The 20488-nt window shown below is 39.9% G+C and overlaps 1 protein-coding gene across 1 annotated transcript; it reads left to right on the top strand.

Annotated features, from left to right (window-relative positions):
• The first annotated feature begins 236 nt into the window (after positions 1–236).
• si:dkey-222f8.3 (Poly(U)-specific endoribonuclease-C-like) lies at positions 237–19607 on the top strand. Its single transcript, XM_060903309.1, has 7 exons — positions 237–324; positions 6913–7012; positions 9874–9985; positions 13265–13386; positions 13493–13605; positions 17138–17288; positions 18633–19607. The coding sequence occupies exons 1-7, from the start codon at positions 314–316 to the stop codon at positions 18891–18893; spliced, it is 870 nt and encodes a 289-aa protein (XP_060759292.1). The 5' UTR covers positions 237–313; the 3' UTR covers positions 18894–19607.
• Positions 19608–20488: the final 881 nt, after the last annotated feature.

The raw sequence follows: 20488 nt of genomic DNA, 5'->3' as shown, positions 1-20488 counted from the left end.
CCATTTGTAAATATACACGTATCCAAATAATTTGATTTCAAGTTTTAAGTCTAACTGCAACCATCCTCAAACCCCATCCTCTTCTATCTTTCCGGGTTTGTCTTGTAAACCACGCCCACTACATTGTTTGTATTCAAGACTTACAGCCAATCACGTGTAACCAACTCCAAAACTGGGCGGGCTTTAAGTTTTATTTTCTTAACTCCTATTGGCCAGACTTTAATGCTAGTAAAATTGATGGACAGGTCCACTAACTTCCTGCATCATCTGAATAAAGCCAGTGAGGTTAAGAAGTTCGCATTGCTCTGCAATAATGGCTCGACGGTAAGATTAGATACAGATTTATCTTTTTATTTATCATTTTGATATAGTATTTAATTATAATATTACTCTGTGTGTGCTCGCTTTAAAAATTGTCATAGTTTCGTTTTCCCAATAAACTCATAAAATAGCTTGATGAGTTTTATACTATAAAATGCATGGAGGCGTTTTTGACTTGACTGGTTTGTTGTTTTATTAAAAAACAAACCAGTAAAACAGATGGCTGAAGAGCAGAAACTATCCTCTATATTTATATCTTCAGTTGTCAAAAGATCTGTAAAGTTATTTCATGCAAAATGCTAAACTATATTATTATTATTATTATTATTATTATTATTATTATAGAGTTTTGTGACAAACATCCGTGAGTTTTGGGCGAGAAGAAGTGTGGTTTGTGGGTGGGGTTTTTGTTTTTCTTCTTCTTCCTCTTTTTTTTTTGCATAACAGCCTGTAACACAGATGCTGTTTATTTCTATGTCATGTGATGCTGTGAGAAGAAACAAGCAGGAAGAAATGTCTTGAAACCACGTTTTTTCACTCAAATATGACACAGTTGTCTTTTGTTGAATAGCTAAATTGATTGAGACAGACACTAGTTAGACTGTTTCCAGAAAATAAACAGCCTGGCTGACTTTATTGTGCCTGGATGGGAAATTCATCAGTTGCCTGAAATCTCATCTCATTATCTCTAGCCGCTTTATCCTGTTCCACAGGGTCGCCGGCAAGCTGGAGCCTATCCCAGCTGACTACGGGCGAAAGGCAGGGTACACCCTGGACAAGTCGCCAGGTCATCACAGGGCTGACACATAGACACAGACAACCATTCACACTCACATTCACACCTACGGTCAATTTAGAGTCACCAGTTAACCTAACTGCATGTCTTTGGACTGTGGGGGAAACCGGAGCACCCGGAGGAAACCCACGCGGACACGGGGAGAACATGCAAACTCCACACAGAAAGGCCCTCGCCGGCCCCGGGGCTCGAACCCGGACCTTCTTGCTGTGAGGCAACAGCGCTAACCACTACACCACCGTGCCGCCCCAGTTGCCTGAAATGTCAAGTTTATTTGTATAGCGCTTTTAACAATAAGCATTGTCGCAAAGCAGCTTTACAGAATTTGACCGACTTAAAACATGAGAGAATTTTATCCCTAATCTATCCCCAATGAGGAAGCCTGTGGCGACGGTGGCAAGGAAAAACTCCCTCAGACGACATGAAGAAGAAACCTCGAGAGACTCAAAAGGGAACCCATCCTCATTTGGACAAGAAGAAGAAGAAACCTTTATTCGTCACATGCACACTTCAAGCACAGTGAAATTCATCCTTTGCATTTAACCCATCTGAAGCAGTGAACACGCGCACACACCCAGAGCAGTGGGCAGCCACACTAGAGCGCCCAGGGAGCAGTCAGGGGTTAGGTACCTTGCTCAAGGGCACTTCAGCTCAAGGCCGCCCCACGTCAACCTAACTGCATGTCTTTGGATTGTGGGGGAAACCAGAGCACCCAGAGGAAACCCACGTAGACATGGGGAGAACATGCAAACTCCGCACAGAAAGGCCCTCGCCGGCCACTGGGTTCGAACCCGGAACCTTCTTGCTGTGAGGCGACCATGCTAACCACTACACCACCATGCAGCCAGCATGGTGGTGTAGTGGTTAGCACAACTACAACAGACAACATGACTACAACATTAACACCTTTTAACATGAAGTCAGTTTCGTTGATGTTATAAACTCTTCACTGATGGAAACTTGAGTGCAAAACTGTTCATGACAACCGCAGTCCTAAAGTTAGCAAGTCAACTGTAGTCCTCAGCCATAAAAGCATTACTGTAAGTGTCCAGAGCGTCCTCCAGGTGTGACTTTCAACTGTCCATATGGGGCCGTCCTCCACAGGAGCGATGCGATGAGACTCCAACCAGACACAGGGCACCAGGATGGATCAGGCAGGTCCGAGGAGCAGACGAGGTCAGCATCTCGATCTCAGGATTGGCATGTAAAGCCAGTATCTCACTGGGCTGCGACACAAATTGCGAACGTCATTCACGAGAGAGTTTCAAAAGTGTCTTGAAACATTCGCAGGGCTTCTCAATTTCCTCGCATAAGTCGCAGAGTGTCGCTCCTTCGTCGGTGAAATTTTGAACGTGTTCCAAAAATTCTGCTTCTCTAACCATTAGGCCATGGCTTCCCCGTTTTAGTATGGTTCCACTTTGTGCCAAATAAAAGGGTCGTACTTGACCTGAACAGAATGCAAGAACACAAACATGACCCCAACGACTGTACTAAATAGTAATCTAATATCAAAATACTCCGTCACTATACTGTTGTAGTAAGCAGTATGTTAATAGTATACCACTTCTTCTGTAGGTTTGAAAGTGGCTTAGTACGGCTACTTCTTGGGATATAAAATAAATTACAGAGCTAAAAGCCTTATGTTTTGAAGATTGTGTTTAAAATGCTTTGTTTTAATAGCAGGCTGTAATGATAGCGTAATCTACAGCAGCTCGAGACATGTTGGGAAACACTTAAACTGTTATTCAGAGAGCGGTTAAGGTAGAGTCTCTGTACGCCATACAAGAGGAGCCACCTCAGAATTAGATTTGGCTTGTCGTTATTTTTTATAGACACATTTGAAATTTTGAGTAAGTATCAATACATTTATATTATATTTTTGAATCGTATTTTGAGGTTGGGCGGCACGGTGGTGTAGTGGTTAGCGCTGTCGCCTCACAGCAAGAAGGTCCGCGTTAGAGCCCCGTGGCCAGCAAGGGCCTTTCTGTGCGGAGTTTGCATGTTCTCCCCGTGTCCGTGTGGGTTTCCTCCGGGTGCTCCGGTTTCCCCCACAGTCCAAAGACATGCAGGTTAGGTTAACTGGTGACTCTAAATTGACCGTAGGTGTGAATGTGAGTGTGAATGGTTGTCTGTGTCTATGTGTCAGCCCTGTGATGACCTGGCGACTTGTCCAGGGTGTATCCCGCCTTTCGCCCGTAGTCAGCTGGGATAGGCTCCAGCTTGCCTGCAACCCTGTAGAACAGGATAAAGCGGCTAGAGATAATGAGATGAGATTTTGAGGTTGTGTGATTAACAGTATAATTTCCCTCTGGATTGTTTGTCGTAAGCAGTTTTACCACAGTGCTTTCAAACATCTAGTCCGAGCCTTTTTTTTTTTATCTCAACAGCTTTTAGCGGAAGAACTCAACCCTTTTATTATGTTATTATCGAACTAGTCTTCTGTTATTATATTGTCTTTGTCCTGTTAATTTTGATACAGGTATGTGTTTACCGTATTTTCCGGACTATACGTCGCTCCGGAGTTTAAGTCGCATCAGCCAAAAAATGCATTATGAAGATGAAAAAAACATATATACGTCGCACCGGACTACAAGTCGCACTTTTTTAAAGGGTTATTCTATCCATAGAATCTGTGATTGTATCTGATAAGCGGCGCGTGGTTACTGCACGACTGCATTGTTTATTTAATAAATGAACAGCTGAGCAGTGATAACGCGCCCTTTGCCCTGTAAGTAGCCTAGTCTGATTATTTTAAATATCTACTACTATCTTTAATACTATCACTATCGTTATTACTAATAGCCTATATTATTATTATAACTAATATTAGTAGCCTATTACTGATGCATTAATCAGTTTGCGTTTAGAATATTTTTACCGGTAGGGCTTATCGCCCCATGGCTCTTTCATCTGTGTTATTAAAGCTGTAGTCATCATCGAGGAGTGTCATTCTTCATTTTTGTCGAATTTTATTTAATCAAATCAGAGGTCAAGTAGGCTATAGGTATATCATCTCCAAAGACAGGTACGGTAGTAAAAACAACCGGCGTCTAGTGAAAAAAAAAAAACAACAACCGCTTTTAAATCCCCTACTTAAATCCTTAAAATGAGTCATTTAACTCATGTCTTGTGTGATCTGATCTCCAATGGTGAAATAAACCGGTTGTGATGAGTACAGTCTGTTATTTTAGAAGATAAATGTAATATATAATTTAATATATAGACTAATAAAAATTAATATTTTATAATATAATATCACGACATATTACTGTCTGTAACTGTTTGTCACTAAAGCGTTTTCTAAGATCATAATGTCTGATATTATTATTATTATTATTATTATTATTATTATTATTTTACACACACAATAAGCGCATGTGCGTAAAGTTATAGTAAACCATCCCCCGCCTTTTTTTTTTTTTGAGTCGCCGGACCCACCCACCTCCTGCGTTCTGGGACCTCCCACTTCACAAATTAAGCACTGCCTAAAATCACTACATAACTTATTTAAATAACTATAGGCCTATCATTAATAATAAAACACAGGTCAATCAAGTTTATCAAGCTGATGATTTCACTCCAAATCAGCAAATCCATTGAATTCCTCATCCTCGGTGTCGCTTCTGAACAACTCTGCCTCCAGCGGCAGATGAAGCGCCGTTTCCTCTTCTTCTGCGTGGCTGTCGTCAGACTCAGCATCAGCTCCAGTTATTCTGCGGTGAAAAAAAAAAAACACATATACGTCGCACCGGAGTATAAGTCGCATGGCCAGCCGAACCATGAAAAAAAGTGCGACTTATAGTCCGAAAAATACGGTACTCGTATTTTGCACTCAGTACTTTTGCACAGTATTATCTTTTTATATTATCATATAGTTTGTAAGTATTTACATTGAATTTACTAAATAAAATCAATCAGCACTATTGAATTTTCCATTGCGATTGATCAGAAGGTGTTAATTGTCTATATCACGGCAGCTCTGACAATAATACTGACTGTTGGCAAATCACAGGTTTATACTAACATGCTAATACGTTCTTTCTATATGAACAGCTTACACAGGGACTTGTTGAGTAAATGCTGCACATAGATTGTTTAATAATGTATTTTATTTTTTTCGTGGTCCGGTTTCCATCAAATCCTGCGCTCTGATTGGCTGGTGAGCGGGTCCGTATCCTAGGATATGGACCCCAGTTACGGACCCCGGTTATGGACCTCTGGCGACTCGCTCATTCACAACAACAACAAACATAGTAGCATTTTTTTGTCAACATTTATTTTTTTTTTATTTTTTTTTTTTTTATAAGATTTATTTATAAGATTATCAAAAATCTTATAAATTTTTGCCAGCATTTCTCAGGAAAATAGCATTAATTTTACAGCATGGATAGCGATAACGACAGTCTTCACAGCGAAAGCGAGTTTTACTACCCTGAGGAAGAAGAAATAAAAGAAAACATTTCAGGAAAAAACTAAAAACTGTTGCTAACGCCGAGCAAAAACATGGCTGAATCCTGAATGGCTCGGTTTTGTATAAATAGGGGACTACATAGGCGGCAAAATGTAATTATTTTCCTGCCATGGAAGTGCACTTATTTACTGAGGAGGAAGCAATTTGCATTATAGACGTGAATGAGGATTCAAAATGGCGGCTCGGCTCGGTTTTCCCTTTCGGGCGCTCTCGTTTTCTGTTAGAATTTGGTAAAGAAAAAAATAAATATATTATTTACCAGCTTAAGGTTGGTCCGTATGGTGAAATACCGTGACCTCGGCCTTGAATACTGACCTCGGCTCAGTACTTTCAAGACCTCGGTCACGGTATTTCACGATACGGACCTCCCAGCTGGTAAATTACGTATATAATTGTTTATGGTACAAGTTCATATAGCTCTTCTGGGACAAGAGCATTTTTGGAAGAAGTCAACCAGTCAGGATTTTCAATAGTTGGAGTTTATTTTGTTGCAACACAAAGTCTTCAGGGTAGAGGCCTTTGTGGCTTCCCAGTGACATGATGAAGGCCCACCCTTTTTTTTGGGGGGGGGGGAGGGAGGGAAGCTGGCAAGGGAACATCTGTTGCTGTAGGAACTTGGTTGATGTTGCAGAACGTTAAAATATAGCTATAAACGGGGGAAAAAATCACTGATTTGATTATTTAATACATTGAAAATTGTTAGTGCCACCAATATTTACGATGGTATAAGAGGATTGAAGACTTCAGGATGTGCTGTTTTGCAAATTGATCATCTTTGGAGTGGTAATATCTTTGCATGACCTCGTCATAATTGGTCCTTTTCCCGTAACACAATGCATCATGTTTTGCAGGCATGGTATGTTTTATGGTCGTGTTTGGTAGAATATGAAACATGATACAGGGCCTGAGACAGGAGTCCTGATACAATACTGCGGATGGATGGATGGATGGATGGATGGATGGATGGATGGATGGATAGATAGATAGATAGATAGATAGATAGATAGATAGATAGATAGATAGATAGATAGATAGATAGATTGATTTACTTGGGATCAGTCCAGTAAATCTATCTATTTATCTATTCATTCGCAGTTCTGGTGCTTTTGTGCTCTATTTGTTTGTCTTTTATTCCGCTTCAATGAATGAACAAATGATAATAAGCCAGCAAGAGGTAATGTTTACAAATTGCTCAATTGCAAACGAGTAAGCACACTAGAACTGTGCCTGTGATGAATGAACAGCATCAGTTGTTTTAAATATTTAATGTTGAATGGATGCATAGTTAAAAAGTTACTGGTTGAAATTTCATATTTGATCGCAGTCCTGCTGTAGATCAGGAGCTTTCAGCCATCGTGAGTGAGTTGTGGAAGCTGGACGAGAACCGTGTGAAGCCAGGAATAGACTACACCATCAATCTACAGGTGAGGGTTTGGTTCGAAACACAACGGTCTTGATGTGTTAAACCCCCCACTACTACTAAATGTACATTTTAAATGCAGAGGTTAGCACTCCATTGATTGGGAAAGTACAAAATGCTATTACTAAATCTATTTTATAATTGCAGGCACTTGCAGTATAAAGGCATTTTCAGAAAGGGAATACAAACATTTTTTAATTATATATATTATATTATATATAAAAAACACTGGGGAACACAGTATTTTTGTTGAGTTACGTCTGACAGCTGTTTTTAACTAATTTTTGGGTGCGGAATCCAAAACTGATCTCAGTTTTTCTCCATCACGTCAAGTTTATGAACTATAGGATCCCCGTTTTCTTAAAAAATATGAAAAATACTGTACTTAATAGATATGTGCTTGTTTTATAAAAATTTACAAATATTGACATACAGTGAAATATGAAAGAAACAGGCATGAATGCATTGTTTATTTAACACTGTTTTTACAAAGGATATGGCTACCGTAATTATAATTGTGTACAAGAAGAAGAAACCTTTATTCATCACATGCACACTTCAAGTACAGTGAAATTCATCCTCTGCATTTAACCCATCTGAAGCAGTGAACACACACACACACACACACACACACACACACACACACACACACACTCAGAGCAGTGGGCAGCCACACCAGAGCACCTGGGGAGCAGTCAAGGGTTAGGTACTAGGGTTGGGCGGTATCCAAATTTTGATACCTTTAAACTGTCTCTGTGTTTTCCCGGGGTATACGGTATTACCGAGAAAAAAATATTTTGTTTCGGCCTACTGTGTAACGTGCGCCTACACCGGCGGACCTTGTCCAGACCTGCGCCTATGCCTCAAATGTACTATTTAAAAGCAGCATAGCGAATTATGTGCATTGTGGTATGGATTAAGCAGCAAAGCGAATTTTGTGCATTGATGAATGGATTAAGAGATTTCAAAGCATCACGCAACTCTTCCTTCATCTTGAAAATAGCATTCAACTGTCGTTTACACATATCTGCGTTGAAACGCCATTTGCAGCACTATTTCACCTACTCCATCAAAAAAAGTACACGATGAGCAGGATCATACCCTTTCAAGCATGGGAAATAAAAAAAGAAAAGAAAAAGAATCCAAGTCCGTTTAGACTGCGCGATAAACCATATTCTTCAGCGCAAATGAGGCGAACCTAATTCAAATGCGTGATAGCTGCACAAGGCAAAATCATATGGGCCCACGTCATGCCATGGCGGGGAAATTAATAATCAAATGGCCTTACCTTGCTTAAAACGTTGTCTTGATCACATAACTCCTTACAATTATTCCACTTAAATCCATACGGTTTAACACACCCAACAAAGATAGCAAGCGCATTGCTAATTCCCACCAGAAACCTAACGGTTTACGCTACGATGTTTTCTTCCGTTTCTTCAGTAGATGACATTTCAAACGTTTATTACCCACATCCCAAATGTCATACGTTATATTATTTTACCTTGTTGTTACTCATGTAACCTACTCAAAACACAACTCATTGGAGAGATCTCATGGAAGTGGAGTACCCCAGGCTATGGTGTGCCTTAGGGGACATATTAGATTTTTTCGATTTTTCTTCTTACATACTTTACACACAGCTTCATCTGTGTTTGCTGGCTCTCCCTTTTCGTTTGGTTTGAAACCAAAATACTGCCACACTGCCGATGTTGTATTTTTTTTTTTGCCACTAACTCGTTATCTTGACTTGCCATCTTTCAACCGCGGTCTCAGTCTCTTGCGAAGCTTTCTGTCAGACTCCAAATGTCACGCAGGGTTGCCATGGTAACGACATAAACAACCCTGCACGCGATGAGAACAACTTTAGGAAATTGATAGAATTAGTGAAAATACGATCACACAGTTATTCGGGATGATCTTCAATTTATTATTTTATATTATGACCTCATGTACTCCATATTTATTTAGATATTATATATTTTTTTAAAATGACGGTAATGAGACCGATACCGTTGGTACTTTTGGATACCTCGGGATACCTTCTTACCGTAATACCGCCCAACCCTATTAGGTACCTTGCTCAAGGGCACCTCAGCCCAAGGCCACCCCATGTTAACCTAACTGCATGTCTTTGGATTGTGGGGGAAACCGGAGCAAACCCACGCAGACACGGCGAGAACATGCAAACTCCACACAGAGAGGCCCTCGCCAGCCGCTGGGTTCGAACCCCAAACCTTCTTGCTGTGAGGCGACCGTGCTAACCACTACACCACCGTGCTGCCTGTGCAAGTAGTTAAGGTAAAAATTTACATTTATAGCTCTTTCTGGAGTGTTCAACTTGAGGACTATCGCGTTTGATGCTCCAACAATAGTCAGCCATCATATGTACATCCCATCTACCCTGATAACGTTCTTCCATAACCTTCAAATAGTCTTACTACAGTGGAATTTTGTTTATCTGGAGGGTAAGCTGTGGAGAAAAAAACTTGACATGCTAGAAAAAAAACTGACTGCAATTTTGGAATCAGCATGCCAATTTTAGTTTTAATCAGCATAAAAATCTAACTCAACAGAATTTTTTTCAAATTGTTCCCCAGTGTAATTACAATCTTGATGTACGTGATTTGACCATTTTTGTTACTTGTAATAATGAACATTTGTAAAGCTTAAAACGCACGTACTATAAATCGAATTCCTTTTTGCACTCCGCTCTAAATACTTACTTACCACAGAACTGTCAGTATCCATTTGTTTAAACGTTGAAGGATCCCTCTTAATATTAGCAATAAGTTTACTTTATTTTCGAATTCATCAATGGAAATTGTTCACTGTGGAGTGTTTTTATTCCTTATTTTTTCTCAGGGGAAGGCTGGTTATGTGGCCCACGGCAGTAACAATGCTAGAGACAAAGCCCATGCTCCTCTGTTCTTGTACGTCAACGAGGATAAACTCAAAAGCATTGCCACATATGCTAGTAAGTACTGCATCAATATTGCATAACTTCATCCAGTTTATGATTGCAGTGTTGCACAGTAAACATTATCCTTCCCACTGGTGTTTCCATACGTTCGTGTTCAGCAGACGGTTTTATCCTGAGCAATGAACCAAAATAGCTTCCTGTTCAAAATACGCTGCACAGCTCAGAAAATAAAGTCTCTCACGCTAATATTTGGTTGGACCACTTTTAGCTTTGATTGTGGCACGAATTCGCGACACCATTGTTTCAACACTCTCTTATGCAGCATCACAACATTTATTTCCATCCAGAGTTGCATTAATTTTTCACAAAGATCTCGTCTTGATGACAAACGTGTCGAACCACTCTGTAAAGTCTCCTCCAGCATCCCAAAGACTTTCAATAGGGTTAAGATCAGGACTCTGTGGTGGCCGATTCATGTGTGAAAATATTTCCTCATGCTTCCTGAGCCACTCTTTCACTATTTGAGCCCTAATTTTATCCCCGTGCCATCAGAAAAGAAAAAATCCATTGATGTGATGATAACCTGATCATTTAGTACATTCAGGTCATCAGCTGACTTCATTTTATCGCCACGTGACGTTGCTGAGCCTCGACCTGACCAACTGAAGCAACCCCAGATCATAACACTGCCTCCAGAGGCTTCTACAGTGGACACTATGCATGATGGGTGCATCGCTTCATGTGCTTCCCTTCTTACCCTGACACACCCATCACTCAGGAATACATAGTTTGCACATGATGTCACAGAGTCGGGGATTCCCTAGTGGCGGCCATCTTGTGGGTCAAGCTTACCGTATGGGTCACTGAGCACACATTGTAACGCGCGAGTACAAAGTCTTCAAAAGAACCCAAGCAGGCTATTTAAAGCTAGCAATGGTGCACACCTGTTGTATTCACGGCTGTCGTAATAGGTCAGATGATGACGTCAAGCGGAGCTTTTATGGAATTCCCACTGTACGGGAGCACGAAGGCGAGCAAACAAAGAAACTCAGCATACAAAGGAGAAATCTATGGCTTGCGAGAATCAACCGCAAGGATTATCAGCCTTCCAAACACAGCAAAGTCTGCTCCGATCATTTTATAAGTGGTAAGTTGTTCAAATAAACAATCAGTTGTGTTTAAGTTTGTTTTTGGAAACCAAAACATCGTGTAAACAATCTCTGGAGAATGCCTAACTGGAACCGCTGAGTGTACGTTTACATTGTAATGTATACTTAATATCGCTCGTTTGTCATGTTTCTATTTGACACTTGTCACTTCACTCACGCAAGGGTCATTTTTGAAAAACATTTTAGGTCTATTCTGTATGATTTGATTTGTGTTTAATCAACTTATTACGGTTGCATAACATTCAACAGTCTATTTAATGCTAGAATATATAAAGTTGTATATATCAGACAGCCTTTAAAGTTTGATGAAGTCAGTTTCAGGCTTTGGAGGAGGCTTTGGCAGTTTCAGGCTTTGGCAGCCCTGCATAGTCACTTGAAAATGCATCTTTGTCCACTTCGTAGGGGTCAATTCCCCCAATCAAGGCCAGTTTGGCTGCATACTGTTGTCGTGAGATGTCGTCTAATGTATTTATATGCTTCTGTTTGCTTGATTTTGCTGACATTGATCTTTATATTAGAAAACTGACTATACAACTTCATAAATTTGTCCGGGATAACGTAGCCGGTAATGGCGATGGTCCGTTTTGTTTGACCCACAAGATGGCGGCTGGAGGGCGTTCCCCGGAATGCTGTGACGTCAGTGAAAACTATGTATAGGGTAAATCCGGACTCATCAGACCACATGACCTTTTTCCGTTGTTCCAGAGTCCAATCTTTATGCTTCCTAGCAGGCTGAAGCCTTTTCTTCTGATTAGTCTCACTAACAAATGGGTTTCTTATGGCCACACAGCTGTTTAATCACAATCCTGTGAGTTCTCGTGTGTGTGTGTGTGTGTGTGTGTGTGTGTGTGTGTGTGTGTGTGTGTAAAAATACTCTTGCCTTCACTGTTAAAGTCATGAGTTCTACTTTTCTTTTTGTGTGTGTGTCCAATGATTCGACTTTACCAAGCGTTTCATGGTCAAGATTTGTTTCCCCATGACCACATTTCTTTCAGGAAGTTGATGATTCACCACTAAACTTCCAGGTTTTATTAATGCATTGGACACTTATTAACCCGATTCCAGTCCTGTCAGTAATCTTCGTAGTTGTTTTCTTTGCTTGATGCAGGCCAATAATTTGACCCTTCTGGAACACAGTAACATCTTTTCCATGAGCGTAAAATACGACTTCTGACATGTCTGTTTAAAAAATGAGAAGCTACTCACTGCATCAGTTTGGGTTAAAAGAATTGTTGCCAGCTGAAACATTAATCACAGCAGTAATTATCCAATCAAAGGCTCGCAAGTATTTACATTGCCCACGACGGAGTAAGCGGGGTGAGGTATTGTAATCAGTGCGGTTTGTTTGTTTGTTTGTGTGTCTGTCTGTTAACAATCTAGCATCTAGACAGTTGCACCGATTTGACTTCAAATTTTCAGGGTAGGTGGGCAATGGTCCGTAGATTACCTGATAAAATTTTGTGGGTAATCAGGTCAAGGTCGCTGGAAAGGTCAACCTTTCAGTCAAAATAACATATATTTTCCATTGTAACTCAAACGGTTGCCGATAGACAAATGTTTACTATCATGAGCATACAAGAACGTCCATATGGCCTTTCATTTGGCACCATGATCTTTGACCTTGAGTGACTTTGAAATGTCAAACTCAAGGTCATGGATTTTCATAGGACTATAACCTGACAGCTGATGATTGAAAAATATTACCATTATCAACATATAGGTATAAAATAAGTGCTGCCGGGTGAGGTTTGTTTTACCTGGCAACACTTGTTGTTTATTTGAATACAAATGGCGAGTTTTTGGCGAGGCAGTGTATATGCAAACTACAAGTGGCATTGTAGTCGCTATAGAGAGTTTTTAATTTGCCTAATTGGATTGTCATTTAAGATTCAGCTTCATAAAAGCTTACCTTGGTTGATACCAGTTGGGCATGAAGTGTGTGTGTGTGTGTGTGTGTGTGTGTGTGTGTGTGTGTGTGTGTGTGTGTGTGTGTGTGTTCTCCCTCATATTTGACTGACAATTCTTTCTCACAGTTGTTATGAAAATACATTCCATGACGGAGGAAAATCAAATTAAATCATAACGCAGAATTCATTTATTTAAAGTGGTAAGAGATCTCTAAGGTTTGTCTTCTTAATATCACTCTCAATATTTCTCTCTTTAGGCTTCATAAAACTCTTGGACAACTATGAGATGTCCACAGGTGTGGCGGAGAAAGTGACTCATGAGGAGCTGGAGGAGAACAACATCTTCCTCGATGCCATCCTGCAGACCAAGGTCATGAAGGTACAGTTCCAGCGGTTTATATCCAAGTGTTGGTTACTGATACGAGCCATTTTTATACTGTGAAGAAGCTTGTTCTGGAGACTGATTCCAGCTATTTGTCTTTCAGCGTGCTCATGGGTATTTAGTCAGTAAAGGACAAGCCTCCTGTGACGTTTCTCAGTTTAAAAGGCAGCTCTTTGACATCTGGTTCAAACTCTATCACAGAGACAGAAGTGGAGGGTGAGTACAAAAAAAAAAATACAAAATGACACCCCCTCCCAGGCCAGCTCACACTGAAACTGGCTTAAGTCAGTTTGTTTGGTTTTTTTATATATATATATATATATATATATATATATATATATATATATATATATATATATATATATATATATGAGTGATTCCACGCTTATGGGTACTGAAATGGGGACATGAACTTTATTTTTAAAAATTCACCTAAAACCATTTCTTTTTTTACCATCAGGTCACAAAACATGTAATCTTTAATGAATGATATGTTAAAAGCTAACTTTAATTTTCTGAGATGTAATAAAAACATATTTATATGCCAAAGTCAGAACGTAACAGAAGTGTTGTGGACACATATATTCTCAATTTTAACAATGTAGAATTACTTTTTGAAACATAGGAAGGTGATGTTTTAGCAAATATAATTAATAAACATGTGTAGTAGAATAAACATACACATTCTTTCAATAAGATTAACATGGTATAGAGCTAGATTGTAATTAATTTGTAACAGACGTGAGATGGACGATCGTAACAGAAGTAATGTAACAGACATCATTTTGGAACTCATAGGCTTGACTTTGGCATATAAATATGTTTTTATTACATCTCAGAAAATTAAAGTTAGCTTTTAACATATCATTCATTAAAGATTACATGTTTTGTGACCTGATGGTAAAAAAAGAAATGGTTTTAGGTGAATAAGTTCATGTCCCCATTTCAGTACCCATAAGTGTGGAATCACTTTTATTTTTATATATATATATATATATATATATATATATATATATATATATATATATATATATATATATATAAAATATGATATGATTCTGCTTGGAACCTTCTTTGAGACATGAAGGGTTCACCAAAACTGTAGCTCGTTGTTTTTTGTTTTTTTTTTCCCTTTTTCTTTGAGTCAGCTGAGACTGAAGACTACTTTGAATTGCTTTTAAGTCTGTAGTTGGTCAGAGGACATTTTGATGGCATTAGCATTAAGTGTTTTGTTTGTTTGTTTGTTTATAATCTTTTGAATCCACTTGGGCGGCACGGTGGTGTAGTGGTTAGCGCTGTCGCCTCACAGCAAGAAGGTCCTGGGTTCGAGCCCCGGGGCCGGCGAGGGCCTTTCTGTGTGGAGTTTGCATGTTCTCCCCGTGTCCGTGTGGGTTTCCTCCGGGTGCTCCGGTTTCCCCCACAGTCCAAAGACATGCAGGTTAGGTTAACTGGTGACTCTAAATTGACCGTAGGTGTGAATGTGAGTGTGAATGGTTGTCTGTGTCTATGTGTCAGCCCTGTGATGACCTGGCGACTTGTCCAGGGTGTACCCCGCCTTTCGCCCGTAGTCAGCTGGGATAGGCTCCAGCTCGCCTGCGACCCTGTAGAACAGGATAAAGCGGCTAGAGATAATGAGATGAGATGAGATGAATCCACTTGAAGTATGTTAATGAGTTGCCATGAATCAAACGTCCACTAGATGGCACTATAGATGAAAGCCACAAACAGGACACAAGCATGGACTGCATACAAAGAATTTTGCCTGTGCATGTTTTTTTTTTTTAAATTAATTAATTTATTTTTACAGTTGTGAAACTAACTATGTAAAATGTCCCCCACACTTGTGTGATGTGGAAATTGTTTGTCACCGATGTGAAATTTCTTAAGCCCTTTTCTGGAAGATCTCTAGCTTAAAGCCAAACAAAACCACAAATGCCGTTTGCTGATCACGGCAAGTGCCCTGATGTGCTCCCCGCATGCTTAAATTAAAAATATAACTTTATAACAATTTATCCTTTTTTAAAAGTTATGATATTGCTCAAAATAGGCTTACCTGGATGCAGCCATTTGCGCCGAAACCGGATATCCGCTTGTGACGTTAGCGGTTCACTAGTACGCCGTTTACCTTTGTAACCCAGAGCCGTCAAATAAAGGCTTCTAATTCTTAAAAATAAATAAATAATTGAAGTGATGTATCCACGAGATCTCAGCTTTGGTAAGTCATGTAGCGTGTAAGTGATGTCACAATCTTGGATCCTCTCACGTAATTTGTACTCGGAGCAAGATATTTGAACCTCAGAGAGAGTAAGATGTCAGCAAAAAAAAAAAAAAAGCCAAAGTCCCTCTCACGCCAGAATCTGGTCTTCTCAGGCAGTCTCCTGTCCCAGTACTAACCAACGCTTTAAGGCGTATGGGTGCAGCGCTGATCTCCATTTCGATAGGCCTCGGCCTCTCGTCTGTACAGCTAGGGTTACAGTGGGGGTCTAGTCCTCTGGTAACCGCGAGAGTTTGGCTCCCCCCTCGCATCAACGTCAAATGTCTGAATTTTTCTCCCCACTGCAATAAGTGTGCTTTTACCAGACAGCAGTAGGTACCATTTTTACGATGGTCTTTGGCATGACCCGATCGAGAGGCGGATACTCCAACCACTAGGCCAACTCGTGGTCTGTAAGATGTCAGCGCCCAGGGATAATTTATTTTAAAAGAAAAACGCACACAGTATGCAGGTACAAATATGAACATGTCTTGTATGACTGTTATCTGTCCGTGTAAAGGAGTTTTTTATTTTTTGGATTTTGTTTGGGTTGAATGTTTGTTTTCTTAACATTTTACCTTTTTTCTGTCACTAGGTAGTGAAGGCATTATGTTTTCAGGTTCCATACAATGTTCTCTTTCGAGCAGTATCTGAAGAATGAGTGGCTGAAAGAAAGTTTAAGATTTTATATGAATTTGTCATTGTAACCAGCAGATCAACTGATTTTCCTTTTTGGAATTGATCCAAACAAGGTCAAGGTCACAGCAAGGTCAAATGTCTGAATTTTTCTCTTCAGTAGCTTCCTATTGGTTTGTCATACAGAGATGTTACATACACGTTCATGTTCAGGAACTCGAGCCCTATTTTTGGCAGCAGAGCCAGCCCTGTTTTGGCTGCTGCTGTCAGGTTCTACTTGTTGTAACTAGACTGATTCCTCATTGGCGGCACGGTGGTGTAGTGGTTAGCGCTGTTGCCTCATAGCAAGAAGGTCCGGGTTCGAGCCCCGTGGCCGTCGAGGGCCTTTCTGTGTGGAGTTTGCATGTTCTCCCCATGTCTGCGTGGGTTTCCTCCGGGTGCTCCGGTTTCCCCCACAGTCCAAAGACATGCAGGTTAGGTTAACTGGTGACTCTAAATTGACCGTAGGTGTGAATGTGAGTGTGAATGGTTGTCTGTGTCTATGTGTCAGCCCTGTGATGACCTGGCGACTTGTCCAGGGTGTACCCCGCCTTTCGCCCGTAGTCCGCTGGGATAGGCTCCAGCTTGCCTGCGACCATGTAGAACAGGATAAAGCGGCTAGAGATAATGAGATGATTCCTCATTAGGGCTTTCAGTTTTAAAATGAAAACCAAGAGCTGTTCATGTATATAATTACTTTCTCATTTAGGGTCACGTTCTAGTTCATGACCTTGTTCACAGTTTAATCAATATGTAATGCATTTGTGTTTGTTTGTTTTTATGTCAAGGATGTAAAGAGTCTCTTTGTCCCCAATACAGTGAAGATTCGTGTGGATTTGAACACGTGTTTGTTGGTGAGACCAAGTACGGGAAAGAGATCATGGGTCTTCATAACTGGGTTCAGTTTTACCTGCAGGAGAAGCTGAACGTTATCGACTACAAGGGCTACAAGGCCAGAGATAAAGACATGGTATGTTAATCATTGACATAGTCTTGTAATAGTACAGTCTCTCAGCGATCAGTCTAATAACGCATAACATGCAGTCATTGTAGATTAAAGCAGTGGTAACAAACATGAGTCCGCCAAGTGAATTCAGAATTTGTCTTTGAGTTGAAATTGTCTCGAGGTCTGTAACTGATTTTGAAAGATTAGAAAGCAGAACTAGTCTGTTCGTCCACTAAGGGGTAAAATAGAGCTTGGCTACTGGCAAAATGTGCTAATGATGTCATTCTTCATTAGTAAGCTTAAAAAAATTGACATTTTTCCAGGTAAATCCATTTCAGAAGGGAGTGCTTCGAGTTTGTACTTTAAAGCTAGACGGCCTTTCGATTTCATAAAATCGATGACGTTTATTTAGCTCCCTCTGGTCATTGTGATGTATATTTATTTCTGTAATATCTCAAAAAATAAATCCAGGCCATTCTGTGGCTGGGAAGTTATTTAATTTGAGGGGATTATAGCAAAGAATGTGCATGAAATTGCTTGCTTCGCGCAGTCAAGCAGACAGAGGAAGTCGTGTGCACATGCGCAGGTTTACCACCTTCTTCTTTTGGGTTTTACGGCAGCTGCCATCTACAGGTTTACCTTGACCGTGCACTGACAGTTCCATCATTTTGTCGCTAAATGAACAGCTGATCACACCGAGGTGCTCGCTGAGCGCCGATATTTATTAGTTCGGTCTTGCGTTTCCTTTCCTTCGTATATAACATAACGTCTTTTCTTCTCGCCTTCTGTTACTGTAGTCTGTCTTTCACGTTTCATTCGCGTCCTCTATTTTTCTCTCCTTTTTCAAATTTGTATCCCCACAATGCCTTGTGCGAACGGGGAAAGCCCACCATGTGATGCATGACGTAGTATCTTGAATTGGGTCATGGTGAAGCAGGAAAAAATAGCGGAGAATTTAGGGCCACGTGGCCGTAAATTCATTAATTGTTCTATTTTAAAAAAACGAATAAAATTGGAAGTCTGTAATTTGAATTCAGTAGCTTTTGGTGCACTAAACAAAAATAATTGTGTGTCGGGGGAAAATTCTTTTTATGACCTACACTTGAAAAATCTGAAAGGCAGTCTAGCTTTAATATACTGTATGTTGAGTCCATTTGTGCCTCCATTCATCCAGTACCTTTCAGTTAAACGTTAATGAATGAACACATTTTAGAATATTTAAGAATGTTACGACAATTCATAGCATTACAATGATGCATTACGATGTAACTACTAAGGTTGGATGCATCATCATTAAAGCAATCAGTATCGTTCTGTTTTACTCCATGTCTCATCTGTTTGAGTTGGTCATGTGTTCACTTCTCGCAGCCGGATGCGAACGATCACGTCGTTAACCTGCAGTTCAGCTGGAAAGGCCTGGTGAAGCCAGTGGGAAGCTCCTTCATTGGTGTCAGCCCTGAGTTTGAGGTGGCACTCTTCACCATCATCTTCCTCCAGAGTAATGAACACGTTACCAACGCCATTGTCAAAGTGGACGAGTACTTACTGGAGATTGTGGTTTATCGTTATGGACGTGCTATTGGAACGTCATACCCCAAACTCCTCAGCAGCAACAACAGGGATCTGTAGGTTCTCGACTGATCAGGCTGTCAGGATTTGAGTTTTCTTCCATATGGCTTTATAATCTGCACCATTATTTTTAGCAACAGGTTGTATTTTCAAAAAACAAGACTGAGTGAGTCCTTATATTACAATTAGAATTGTTTACATGATAAAGTGAACCTGATCAGTGCTCTAGTGCTTTTTTTACAAGCTTCAAGTGCCTTCACAGATTTTGTTGCATCTGAAGAACTAAAGCTGTTATTCATATATAATGTTACAAGCATGCGCATACACTATATACTGTATTATACGACTTTTTGGATGGGAATTTCCAGGATAATTGACTGACTGAATAAGTGCATTAAAAAAAAAAAAATACAAAATAAACACGCACAAAAATAACACATCTTAAAAACGTTCACTATAGCCCAGTGTTTGCACAGCTGGGTAACTAGTTTTATGTTAGTCTTATGATTCTTACGATCTTTGGCTCTATTTTTTTGTTGTTTTTAAAGACTAAATTATATCAAGTTGTCACGAATATTTGTTAATGGTCTATTAGAATTTATAGAGTACTGTTTAGTGCTACTTATCAATAACCTGCATGGTTTTTTTTTATTGCTATTATTATGATTTAATGTCTTATATATGCGAATAAACAATAACAATATCTTCAAGTCCAGAAATATTCGTTGCTGTTGGATCAACATGTAATTTAGTCGAACAGTTCCATCCATTTTTTTGAAAGAAAATAAACTGAATTTGTGTCATTTCAAACACCTTGTTTGATATTTCTCTTCTGTTTTCTACACGTTCAAAGCTCATGTCACAGGGTCTTACAGTTCCATATCAGTGAGGATCAGGAATCAGAAGTACAGTGGTGCTTGAAAGTTTGTGAATCCTTTAGAATTTTCCATATTTCTGCATAAATATGACGTAAAACATCAGATTTTCACACAAGTCCTAAAAGTAGATAAAGAGAACCCAGTTAAACAAATGAGACAAAAATATTATACTTGGTCATTTATTTATTGAGGAAAATCATCCAATATTACATATGTGAGTGGCAAAAGTATGTGAACCTTTGCTTTCAGTATCTGATAACTGCAACTAAATGTTTCCGGTAACTGTTGATCAGTCCTGCACACCGGCTTGGAGGAATTTTAGCCCGTTCCTCCGTACAGAACAGCTTCAACTCTGGGATGTTGGTGGGTTTCCTCACATGAACTGCTCGCTTCAGGTCCTTCCACAACATTTCGATTGGATTAAGGTCAGGACTTTGACTTGGCCATTCCAAAACATTCACTTTATTCTTCTTTAACCATTCTTTGGTAGAATGACTTGTGTGCTTAGGGTCATTGTCTTGCTGCATGACCCACCTTCTCTTGAGGGTTCAGTTCATGGACAGATGTCCTGACATTTTCCTTTAGAATTCGCTGGTATAATTCAGAATTCATTGTTCCATCAATGATGGCAAGCTGTCCTGGCCCAGATGCAGCAAAACAGGCCCAAACCATGATACTACCACCACCATGTTTCACAGATGGGATAAGATTCTTATGCTGGAATGCAGTGTTTTCCTTTCTCCAAACATAACGCTTCTCATTTAAACCAAAAAGTTC

Source organism: Neoarius graeffei, chromosome 21 (genome assembly GCF_027579695.1).
Source record: "Neoarius graeffei isolate fNeoGra1 chromosome 21, fNeoGra1.pri, whole genome shotgun sequence".
NCBI classification, from domain to species: Eukaryota; Metazoa; Chordata; class Actinopteri; order Siluriformes; family Ariidae; genus Neoarius; species Neoarius graeffei.
This window is presented reverse-complemented; position numbering and strand designations above follow the sequence as displayed.